Genomic DNA, 12093 nt, shown 5'->3' with positions numbered 1-12093 from the left:
AAAGCCTCCGGGGCGGCGGGGCAGGGGGTGGCACTCTGCCGAGATGTCTGTGGTTTTTGGTAAACAGGATATTTTCCTGCAGATGGACAGAATATTTGATTCCTTTTATTGGTTCTGATTATTGAGTTTCTGGTCAGGAGTTTGAAGAAATGATTTTAGACATTGAGAAGAAAAGGTTAAGCCAAATCGAATGCCCTTGTTTCTGGTGGAAGAGATGGTGTTTCAGGGGGACAGGATTGCCTGCCCCTACAGGGCTGATTGCTACTCCCGTGCCTTGAGTGACAGTGTCCTGCTCAATTTTGCGCTCCTCTTCCTGATGTGCCCGTGCCTGGTGGGGAAGGGTAGGTGCTCAGGAGAAGCGTGCCCATGAATAAACATGACAGAAAGCGCAAGTTCTCCTGGGCTCACTTGGTGCCTGCCAGGTCGCTGAGACCCACAACCCATGTGTTGGCTTTTTTCTCAAACAGTTGTAAAAGTGCTCATTTGTAATGTAAGTTATTTCTTTAAAAGGCAAAATTTGGCACCTGGCATGTATTTAACAACCTTAAGCAGTACTAGGAGCCAAATGTTCTATGTGGGGGTAGATGTCCAGTGGTCGTTTCTTTTATAGTTAAGACACAACACCTCCTGTATTGCCGTATTCATCAAGGAGCTGCAGAGAACAGAAACAAACCTCAGGCCTGGAGTGAAGGGGTTCCTTAGAAACATCCAAGCACAGATTACACAGGAGGGAATTTGAGTCTATATTGAATGTATTATTAACTCTCCTTGTATCTTAGAGGGTTTGATTTACACTAGTAATAACGTCTTTGTCCGTTTTGTCTTTAGAGAGGAAATATTGAATGGAGACAGCTCTTGAAGCAAACATGTCAGTTCCTAATGCAGGGATCTCATCCATGACTGTGCTCCCGGGGCCATTGTAATTCACACCGAGTGCGCCCTTAGTCATCTTTGGCAGTCATTGGGGATTGGGTCACAATTTCACCAAACATAATATCGGCTTTCTCTAAAAGAGAGTAGTGCAGCGTGGGCCAATGGATTCTTTGTTGTTCTTCCCCTCCAGAGTGGAGGGTCTCCGCTCAGCCCATCTGCGGTTTCTCACAGTGATAGTACTTCATCCACGCAGTCGCTGTCTCATGGAGGGGCGCCAGAGCTGTTGGTGGGGCTCTCGTACAATGCCACAACGGGGCGATTATCTGTGGAAATGATCAAAGGCAGCCATTTCCGAAACCTTGCTGTTAACCGAGCACCTGGTAAGTGTGAGTCTCTTCTCCCAGCTCTGGTTCTTCCAGAGACAAATGGAAAGACCTGTCTGCTTTCATCTTAGTTCTTAAATTTTTACCATAAAAATGATCTTATTATGACTTAGGCAAGCTTTCACAAAGAGATACCTTTGTATTTTTAAATGGCTTTCTATTTAATTAGACTTCTTTGCTATCTAGATGTATCTGGACATGAAATAGACTGGCCTGTGTGTCTATATTGTTTAAAGGAAAAGAATGAACAGCATTTTCAGCAACATAATGTGTATGGGCAATTAAAATCTGCTAATATGTCTTAGACCCTCAACTTTAAAGAAAAAGAGCTCTGGCTTTGCAGTAGGGCAGATCTGGGATTGAATTCTAGCTTTACCTACTACTTAACCACTAGCTTTGATCTGATCCTGTGCAATTTATCCCTTTTCAGAACATAGCTAACTCATCTGACAAAAAAAGATATTAATAGTACCTTCCTGATGGAGTTGTTTTGGGGTTTAAATGAAATGATTTATTTAAAGCATTTAGTACAGTGCCTACCACATAGTGAATGCACAAGAAATGTTAATGGTTATGGTGGTGACAGAGAAAGGAAGTACAGGAGGCAGATCTGCGGCAATGCAGGACTGGCTCTCCAGGGAACTGCCACTTTTGAGATTGTCACTGGAAAGAGGGGTTCAAGGTATATCCCCACAGCTGCAGTCTAAAGTTCAGAAAGCCACACTCAAAAAGCTGCTGTTTTCAGTTGCCTCAACAGCCTCTCACCATCTAGGAAGTCAGAGACTGAACATTAGAAGCATGCTGTTAAAAAGTTAGCTTACCTTTTTATGATCTTGTTTTTCAGCGAAAAAGCTTGAAAGGGGGTTTCTCTTTTGCTTCTGCCTTCTGGACCTCATGCAAACACACCTAATTGGAGGACTTAATTTGGATACGGAATGCTAGCTGCAAGAGAGTCTGAAAATGTTGTTGAATTTCTAGTCTTTCAAGTCAGGAAGGTAAACTAGAAGGGAGTAGAGTGGAGGGCTAGGGAGCCTGCCACCATGGGCACCAAACTGTTATTGAAAGAAGGATGAAATCCGTATATTTGTGGCAGGCTGAAAGAGTCAGTGGACTCAGGCCTCATGTGTCAGCAGCAGGTGAAGAACTAGGAGTGCCACTGTAAAAGAGTTGTCTCCTACAGCTGAATCTGGGCTCTCACTCTTTTTTTGCCCTTAACTGTGCCGCAGCCCACAAAAGCTCTGTGGAATGGGGGTATCTTGTTAGAACTTGTGTGAAAACCATTAGGGCAAATTAGTAAGGAATGCCCCAGCACTTTGGATAGCAGAATAGACTGGGTTTATCAGCCATATTCTGTGTTGACACTCAGAGCCACATGAGGGCTATTTAGAATGCATAATAGATGCTTATTATTAGTTGCATAGCTAGATTCTTTTTACTAGATACCAATTTGTTTTCCAGAATAGCTCTGAATTTACTAGAGATCTGTCTGGATTTACTACTTTGCCTTCTGAACTTTTGCTAACCTCTTTCCCTGTCCTTCTGAGATCTGATAAAGTCTGAACAATTTTTTAGGAACATAGTAGAGATGCAGAGAATGATGGGGTTGTGGATCACACAGTCATGGCCTATTCAAGTCCATGCTGTGAAGCTTTATTTTGTATATTGGGTGGTACTAGGCAATACAGAGGAGAGGTACAGCATGGTGCTTGAGAAAGTACCAGCTGGAGGCCAACAAACCAAGGTGTGAATTCAGGCTCTGCCACTTATTGTAATAGCTGTGAGTTACTGCCTGGGTGTGGTGGCTCAATGCCTGTAACCCCAGCGCTTTGGGAGGCTGAGGTGAATGGATCACCTCAGGTCAGGGGTTCGAGACCAGCCTGGCCAACATGTCGAAACCGCATCTCTACAGAAAATAACAAAAATTAGCCGAGCTTGGTGGTGCACGCCTGTAATCCCAGCTACTTGAGAGACTGAGGCCAGAGAATCACTTGAACCCAGGAGATGGAGGTTGCAGTGAGCCAAGATTACACCACTGCACTCCAGCCTGGGTGACAGAGTGAGACTCTGTCTCAAAAAAACAAAAAACAAACAAACAAAAATTGTGAGTTATGAAACTGTTCTGAATCTCAGTTTCCTCATCTATAAAAAGGGAGTCGGTATAGTATGTACTTTATAAGTTTACATACCTGTAATACTTGCAAAACTGATATTGAGGATGGAACTATTATATCTTAATAAATATCTATAGAAATATGCTACAGATGAAATTCTTGTAACAAATATTTAAAACCAAATAGGAAAAAAAAGGCAAGTCCTAATTTAGAAATTGATTTTATTCCAGAAGTTTAAGACTATTTGGCATTTAGTACATGATTTGCCATAGGCATAGTGTTGCAATAAAACTTAAAATGTAACTGACATTTGTATCTTTGCAACCCATGGAATAGAAAACAATGCTGCTGTGATGCTAGGAATTAAAATAGAAACCCAATAGTGAAGACAAAAGTTTTTTGTCTCTGTAGAATGCTGGTACTTGAGGAAAAGCCAGTTTAATTAGGAAGGGATGAGAAAGTAGAAGGTTCCTTTGTGGAGCTTCTGAAAGGGACCTCTTGGAATTTTCAAGGGCTTTAGATGTCGATGGTCTTGGTTTTTCTTTATGTCTCGCTTCATTATGGCACTCACACTACTTTGACAGTTACATGGCAAGCTTGGGATACATTTTTAGTTCCCATATGGAAGAGAACAAGAGAGAGAAAGAATGAGGGGACATGAGTTTTATGAGGTAACTGAGAAGAGTTGGAAGGAAGAGGGGGAAAAGAAGAGAGGACAGGAGCCAGGAGAGGAATGGAGCTGTGAGTGGGGAAAGGCGGAGGCTGCATGCCGAGTTCACCGCTCCCCACGGCAGAGGGAGAGCCAGCGGCAGCCCGGGCCCTGCTGCAGAGTCCGCCACAGAGTCACCGCCAGCCAGGGGAGCTTGTACCACTGAGGGCCATGACATCCTGTGGTTGAGGCTTCAGTTCAGGTGCAGTTACCTCCTCCGTGACTTCAATCCTGCCCGATAGGGTGGTCATGATCACGTAAAGAATGGTTCTTAGGGAAGTGTGAAGGAAAATAGGTTGAGCCTGAGTACTGGGAACTTTTCTTCTCTTGAATATTGTTTAGGTTTTACATGTTGCTGGAAAGAGAGACAGTGGCTAGGATTTAGAAGTGAGAATCTTTTTGCCTCAAAATATATCCTAAAACAAAAGACAACTTTGAGTTAACCAACCTGACTCAGTTAGATAATCTGATATTTTTTTAAACTTTTCCTCCTAAGTAAGACAGAGGAACTGAACAAACAGTAGATGAAGTTCTTCTCCTCTGTTGGGATCTTAGAAGAAATAAACCACTGAGATAGAAACCCCCTCCCCTTCTGAGGTAAAATCCTTGGGCGAGAGGGCTCCTTACTCTGATGGACTGGAGCTAGTGGGGGCAATAATAGAAATGTGAGTCTCCGCCAGCTCCAACCAGAGCCTCCACTGCACAGCCCCCAGCATGGCTAAAATGAAAAATTTGCACAAAGTATTGGTGAGGATGTGAAGAATACATTCTTGGTGGGAGTGTAAAATGGAACAACCACTTTGGGAAAAGGCGTAGAAGTTTTTTTTATAAAACTAAACATGCACTGAGAATCTAGCAGTTACATTCTTAGGCAGTAACCTATAAGTCAAAAAAGAAAAAAAAAAGACCCATACGAGAATGTTTATAGCAGCTTTATTCATAACAGCAAAAACTAGACAGTCCTCATGCCCATCTAGAGAAGACTGAGTAAGCAAATTAAGTAGACTTATATAATGGAATACTATTCAGCAATAAAAAGTAATAAAATTAAACGTAGGCATTCAACAGCACGGAGGAATCTCACAAACTTGCTGAGTTACCTACCGCTTGATTCCATTGATAAGAAATTCTGCAGTAAGCAAAACTAGTGTATAGTGGGGATAAAAGCAAAGGAGTGGTTGTGTCAGGAATGGTATTGGTGCTAGGATATACTAGGTAGGGACATGAAGAAATGTTTTGGGGTGATGGGAATATTCTGTATTTTGTTATTCTTTAAAATTTTTAATCTATATATTGATAGGGATGTGAGTTAAATGGATGTCTGCATTTGTCAGAACTTGGTGAATGGCACTGAGCTTTGTACACTTCACTATAGGTGAATTTTACCTTAAAAAAGAACTGTAAAATATTAAACTCTAGCTAATGAAATGCATGCTGAAATTTTTAGCATTGAAGAGCAACAATGGCTACAATTAAAACAGATTAATGGATGAATAGAAAACTTAGGGTGGTGGGTGTATGGACCTCCACTGTACAATTATTTCAAATGTTCTATATGTTTTAAATTTTAGATACTGGGGAATACAATCTAGTGTGGTATGAAGTAGATCAACTGGGTCAAGTTGGTAACAATAAAATATGAATCTTAGCCCTGGATAGGGACTTCTGTGGTTGGCAATACTTCTTGTTTTTTTTTTTTTTTTTTTTTTTAAATTAGCGTGACATCTCCAGATGTCACTCTATTTCCCTAGATAAACCTTGGATCAGAAAGATGGGGTACTGGCCGGGCTGAGTGGCTCATGCCTGTAATCCCAGCACTTTGGGAGGCTGAGGCGGGCAGATCACCTGAGGTCAGGAGTTTGAGACCAGCCTGGTCAAGTGGTGAAACCCCATGTCTACTAAAAATAAACTGGGCATGGTGGCAGGTGCCTGAAATCCCAGCTACTTGGGAGGCTGAGGCAGAAGAATTGCTGGAACCCAGGGGGTGGAGGTTGCAGTGTGCCAAGATCGCACCACTGCATTCCAACCTGGGCCACAGAGCGAGACTCCGTCTCAAAAAAAAAAAAAAAAAAAAAAGATGGGGTACTGAGCATCTGACCCTGAGGGCATCTTCTATAGTGTCCTCCATAAACCACATCCATCACAAGGGAAAGTATTTGGCTGGGCATTTCTTCTTTTCTAACTTCATTTTTCTATATCTATCTGTCTGTCAATCATCTTTTGGTGAAAAAGCCCGTGTTATAAAGTGTTGTGATTTTTTTTTAAAATTCCTATAGGTGGGCTAAGAAAGATAAAATAGGCTATTTGGAAATTACTGTAACTAGCTGATAGAATCTATTTATAAGCAATATATAAGTGCAGTAGCAGCATGAACTTATCCTAGTGCAAATCAAGTAACAATGTGCCAAACATCACTCCAGCCATTTTCAAGGTCATGTCTCATTTAGTACATGTGGTCAGTGTTCAAAACTATTATTGCTATTAAGATGGTATAGAGTAGTCTACAAATCTTCTGATGGCAAATGATAACTCCAAGTCTGTCCCTGGCTAATGGTCCAGATGGAAAAACAGTGTATAGTGTCTAGCAGACATCTGAAATCCTGATGTACATTTATAAATGCTTTTGGAAAAGTTAGCAGTAAGAGATAGAAACATTTGATTATCTTTTGAATTTGCCTTCACGGGAAAGCAATTCAATAACAACTTAGCAGCTCTATTCTGTTCTTCTCCTAGTCCTGCTATCCAACTGCTGCATGGCCTCAACATTTGATTTAACCCCTCTGAATTACATTTTCCTTATTAAATGAGGTTAACAAGCTAGTGTTAAAGATATACTGCTATGTTTCAAAACAGTTAGCTATTGTGTTGACAGGTTCTCTTTCTCCATCTTCATCTTTGCTATGTCTCCTTCTACAGTGTGCTACTGCAATGTGTATATATGTGTATATGTACACATATAACGGTCCTTGTCAAAAACTATCATTAAGATGTTCCCTCCAGTTAAAAACAAGTTCCCCAGCTTCTCAGCATGTGCATGATTAGCCACACATGATAATTACACCCCAAATGATAATACTTAACAGCAGCGGCAGCATATTAACCTTGTTAGGCACTCACAATAGCAGAGACTACAGGAAAGAAAAACAAGCAAATCAAGCTCCCTCATGTTTTGTGTGAAGAAAAAGTGGGATTCAGAAAGTGTGCTCTACAAACAGAGTGCAGGGAAAAAAAGACTCAGTGAAAATGAACATATATGAGACATATGACCTTCTTTGAGAATCCTGGTCCAGTTTTTGTTAAATATAGTGTATTAAGAGTCACTCTCTGCTCAGAATCATGGCCATTTCATATGAAAATTTAGATGAGGCACTAACTTATTGAATGCATAGGTGATATTCCTTTTTCTACATTAACTCATTTAATTCTCACAATGATATCAAAATTAAAAAATATTAAAAGCAATAGGAAAGAAAAGATAGTTACTATGGTGTATTAGTCTGTTTTTATGCTGTTGATAAAGACATACCTAAGACTGGGTAATTTATAAAGTAAAAGAGGTTTAATGGACTCACAGTTCCACGTGACTGGGGAGGCCTCACAATAATGATGGAAGGTGAAAGGCACGTCTTACATGGCAGCAGACAAAAGAGAACTTGTGCAGGGAAACTCCCCTTTATAAAACCATCAGATCTCATGAGATTTATTCACTATCATGAGAACAGCACAGGAAAGACCCACCCCCATGATTCAGTTACCTCCCACCGGGTACCTCCCACAACATGTGGGAACTGTGGGAGCCACAATTCTAGATGAGATTTGGCTGGGGACACAGCCAAACCATATCACATGGTATGTCAATTATATTGCAATAAAGATGTTAAAAAACCCAGTTACCTACAGAAGAATCACAGTAAGACTGAGGACAGACCTTTTAACAACATTAATAGAAACCAGAGGACAATGGGAAAGAATATCAAAGTATTGGGAGAAAAATACTCAGCGTTTTGTTCCCCGAGTGAAGGAAAAATAAAGATGTTTTCCACAAATTTGAAAGAGTTTTTCATTAGAAAAAACAACTAAATGATGCATTTCAGGAAGAAAGCAATTGGAAGTAGTGAGAAGCAAGAAGGAAGAATGAACAAATAAATTGGCTAACATGTAAGTAAATATAAGCCTGCATGGATTGCATAAAGCAAAAACAGAAGCACTAGGAAAAATGACTAATATTGGGGGTAGTACCACAAAGTGGCAATAAAATTCTAGGCAGAAATTACATAAATATGGGAAAGAGAGAGAGACTTCAGATGATTTTTGACAAGGCTGCCGAGACCATTCAAAGGGAAAAGGATAGTCTATTCAACCAATGGTGCTACAAAAAGTGGATCTCAACCTGCAAACGAATGAAGTTGGATCCTTACCTAACACCATATATAAAAATGAACTCAAAATGGATGAAAGACCTAAATATAACACCTAAAACTATAAAACTCTTTGAAGAAAACATAGGGCAAAAACTTTATGACCTTGGATTTGGCAGTGATTTCTTGGATATGACAACAAATGCATAGGCAATAAAATTAAATATAGACAATTGGACTTCATGTAAGTTCAAAAATTTTGTGCATCAAAACATAATAAATAGACCACCCATAGAATGGGAGAAAATATTTGCAAATTATATATCTGATAACAAACTAATATCCAGAATATATAGAGAACTCCTAAAACTCAACAACAAAACAATGTGAGTTTAAAAAACGGATTAAAGACTTGAGTAGACATTCCTCCAAAGTTGATATATAAATGGCCAATAGAAATATGAAAAAATGCTCAAAATCATTAATCATCAGGAAAATGCAAATCAAAACTACAGTGAGATACCACCGCACACCCATTAGAATGGCTACTATAACACACACACACACACACACACACACAATAACAAGCGTTAATGAGAATGTGGAAAAATTGGAGCCCTTGTCCATTACTGGTAGGAATGTAAAATAGTACAGCTCCTGTGGAAAATAGAATGGCAGTTCCTGAAAAGATGAAAAATAGGATCACCATATAACCCAGCAAATCCCTTTGTGGGTATGTACTCCAAGGAATTGCAAGCAGGGTCTTAAAGAGAAATTTGTACACCCATGTTCATAGCACCATTATTCCCTATAGCTAAAATGTGGAAGCAGCCTAAGTATCCATTGAGGGATTAATGTATGAGCAAATGTGGTATATACATAGAAGGAATACTATTCAGCCTTAAAAAGGAAAACAATTCTGACATATGCTGCAATATGTATGAACCTTGAGGACATTATGCTAAGTGAAATAAGCCAGTCACAAAAAGATAAGCACTGTATGATTCCAATTATATGAGGTATTTAGAGTAGGAAAAAAATCATAAAAGCCAGTAGAATGGTGGTTGCCAGGGGGTGGAGGAGAGGGAAATGGGGAGTTATCATTTAATGGATATGGAGTCTCAGTTTTTACAAGATGAAAAGAGTTCTGGAGATGGATGGTAGTGATGTTGTACAACATTATGAATGTATTTAATACCACTGAAATGTACACTTAAATATGTTAAAATAGTAAATTTTGTTATATGTATTTTAACACAATTTTTAAAAATTGAAAAAAAAAAACACTGGAGAGAGATCAGAGGATATTGCAAAACCAGGTTATGAGTAAGACATATGAGAGCTGGATGTTTAGACTGATGTTGCTTCAAGGAAAAGAAATGCTAGTATTAAAATGAAGAGATTAGGAGGCTGTATGCATGTGGGAGCAGGGAGTTTATAGGAAATCTCTGTACCTTCTGCTCAATTTTGTTAAGAAATTAAAACTGTTCTAAAAAATAAAATCTATTTAAAAAATTAAGAGATTTAAAAATAGAAGAGTAGAGATTTTGATTAATTTTAGACATTAAACCAAGTGAACATATTAAAATTTTAATATTTTAAACCAATGGAATAAATGAGAATAAAGCAAATGTAACCAATTCAGTAGAAAGCAGAGAAAATATTTTTTAAAGTGTAGAAAAATGCATGATAAATAGAAAGCACAAACCAAACAGTGAATATATGTCAAAATATATGAATAGTCATAATAAATATAAAGGGACAAAAATTGCTATGTGAAAGATAGATATAAGATTAGATTAAGGTCTCTCTCTTTTTCCTAGTCTCTGTCTGCCCCATTTCCTCACACTGCCTCATAGTAAAAGCACACTACAGTTTATACTGGGTTCACCTAGCTTTATAATATATAAGGAAGGAAACCATTAATTACCAAAGAATTGGGCTTAGCTCAGGAACGCAACAATGATTTAATATTAGGAAAATCTGCTAGTGTAATTCTCCATTTTAACTGGTTTATGAGAAAGCCTTATGGTAATAACAGTAGATGCAAATAGAAGCTTTTGATTAAAAAATAAAATTTTTGAAAACATTATGATTATCTCAATAGATGCAAAAAGTTGCTTTTGGCAAAATGCGCTCTTCATTACTGACAAAAATCTTAGCAGATGTGTAATAGAAGATGTATTAATATAGACTAGGCTATGATGCATCTTGTAAGATATATTAATATAGACTAGGCTATGACGATTAAACCCTGCTGACTCAGGGGCTTCGCACAGCAAAAGCTTATTTCTCCTTTGCATTACAGTCCGAAGTAGTTATGTGACTCTTCTCTAAACTGTAACTCAGGCATATAGGCACTCCCCGTTTACTGAGATGATGGTATTCAAAATATGGCCTCCATTGTTGCCATAGAAAGGGAAAATACAACATGGGAGATTTCTTGCTTGGGTGGGAGTTGTTGAATATAACCGTGATTGAAGGTGACATTTATCACTTCTCATATTCCATTTTTAGAACTCAGTCATATGGCTCAGATAATTCAAATCTGGTGTAAAGATCATACCCTTAATTTGATATTTGACCCGAATTAAATGTCACATTATTCACCTGAGAAAGTTTACTGGGCCTTTGTGGCTCAAACCCTTTTAAAATCTCTTTCTTCAGAGATCTGGAATCAATCAACTCTTCCAGCCAGGTCTGAATTTCTGTATTTTCTCTTTTTTCTTGTATACTGGTCAGTTCTTTCCCAAGCTTAACTTTTCCCCTCTTCCCCCTAAATGCAGCCAGTAGTACTGAATACATACTTCTAACATTCCATTTTTCAATTTCTTTTTTTAGAGCAAAAAACTCATTAGGCACATGTTCTTTATTCTAAATTATAGCCGGTGGAAGTTTTACCATCTCATAATATGGATTATGGATCTTCACTGTTATATCCTCTGATATTAGTTTATTTATTACCTGATACCCAACTTCTAGACCAATCTCCAATCTTATTTTATTTTATTTTATTTTTATGATAGCAACTTTCCAGTTCAGGTTAGCAATTACTGTTATCAGTCACATATTTTCAGGAAAATAGCAAATATTCTAGGTATGTTTGATCAGAAGTTACTATCAGGTTTAAACATTGGAAGACAAGGGAGTAAAGATCAGGAAGACGGTTTTCAGGAAGTTCAGGAGTATAAGGCATCACAGGAGAGATGTCAATAGGCTCTGAACTGTTTGCACACGGGACAGGTGATTTTTTATAGGGATCTTTGATCAATATCATTCTCATCTACTAATGACAACTGTGGGCAGAATTTTTTCATTGTCATCTTCTAATGCCTACACATGCCTGCAACTGGTTCTAGAGTACTGGGGCTCACTCTCCTTCTACTTTCCTGTCTCTTGTCGATAGCTTTCTTTAGTGGAACCTTACTGATAAGAGATTAGGGGAATGCAGTTTTAAGGGTTTATATCTTTCACCTAGGAAAGATCTTAGAATGGTGGATCTGGTAGTAAATATCAATAACTAATAATGTGGTACAGAAAGAAACTTGCTCAACTTGACAGTAGATATTTTAAGGAAATCTATGTCAATTATCATTCTTAATCCTCAAATCCCTTTATAGTCAAAAGCAAAAGGATTCCCACCAGCAGTTTTGTTTACT

The 12093-nt window shown here is 38.6% G+C and overlaps 1 protein-coding gene across 1 annotated transcript in view; it reads left to right on the top strand.

The window, feature by feature from the left end:
* The window catches only part of SYT16 (synaptotagmin 16), a 241183-nt gene that overhangs the window by 211850 nt on the left and 17240 nt on the right, over positions 1-12093 (top strand). The window contains 1 exon segment of the mRNA XM_003901907.5: positions 1064-1253. Coding sequence (XP_003901956.3) covers positions 1064-1253 — 190 coding nt within the window.

The sequence above is a fragment of the Papio anubis genome, chromosome 7 (genome assembly GCF_008728515.1).
Source record: "Papio anubis isolate 15944 chromosome 7, Panubis1.0, whole genome shotgun sequence".
NCBI lineage: Eukaryota > Metazoa > Chordata > Mammalia > Primates > Cercopithecidae > Papio > Papio anubis.
This window is presented reverse-complemented; position numbering and strand designations above follow the sequence as displayed.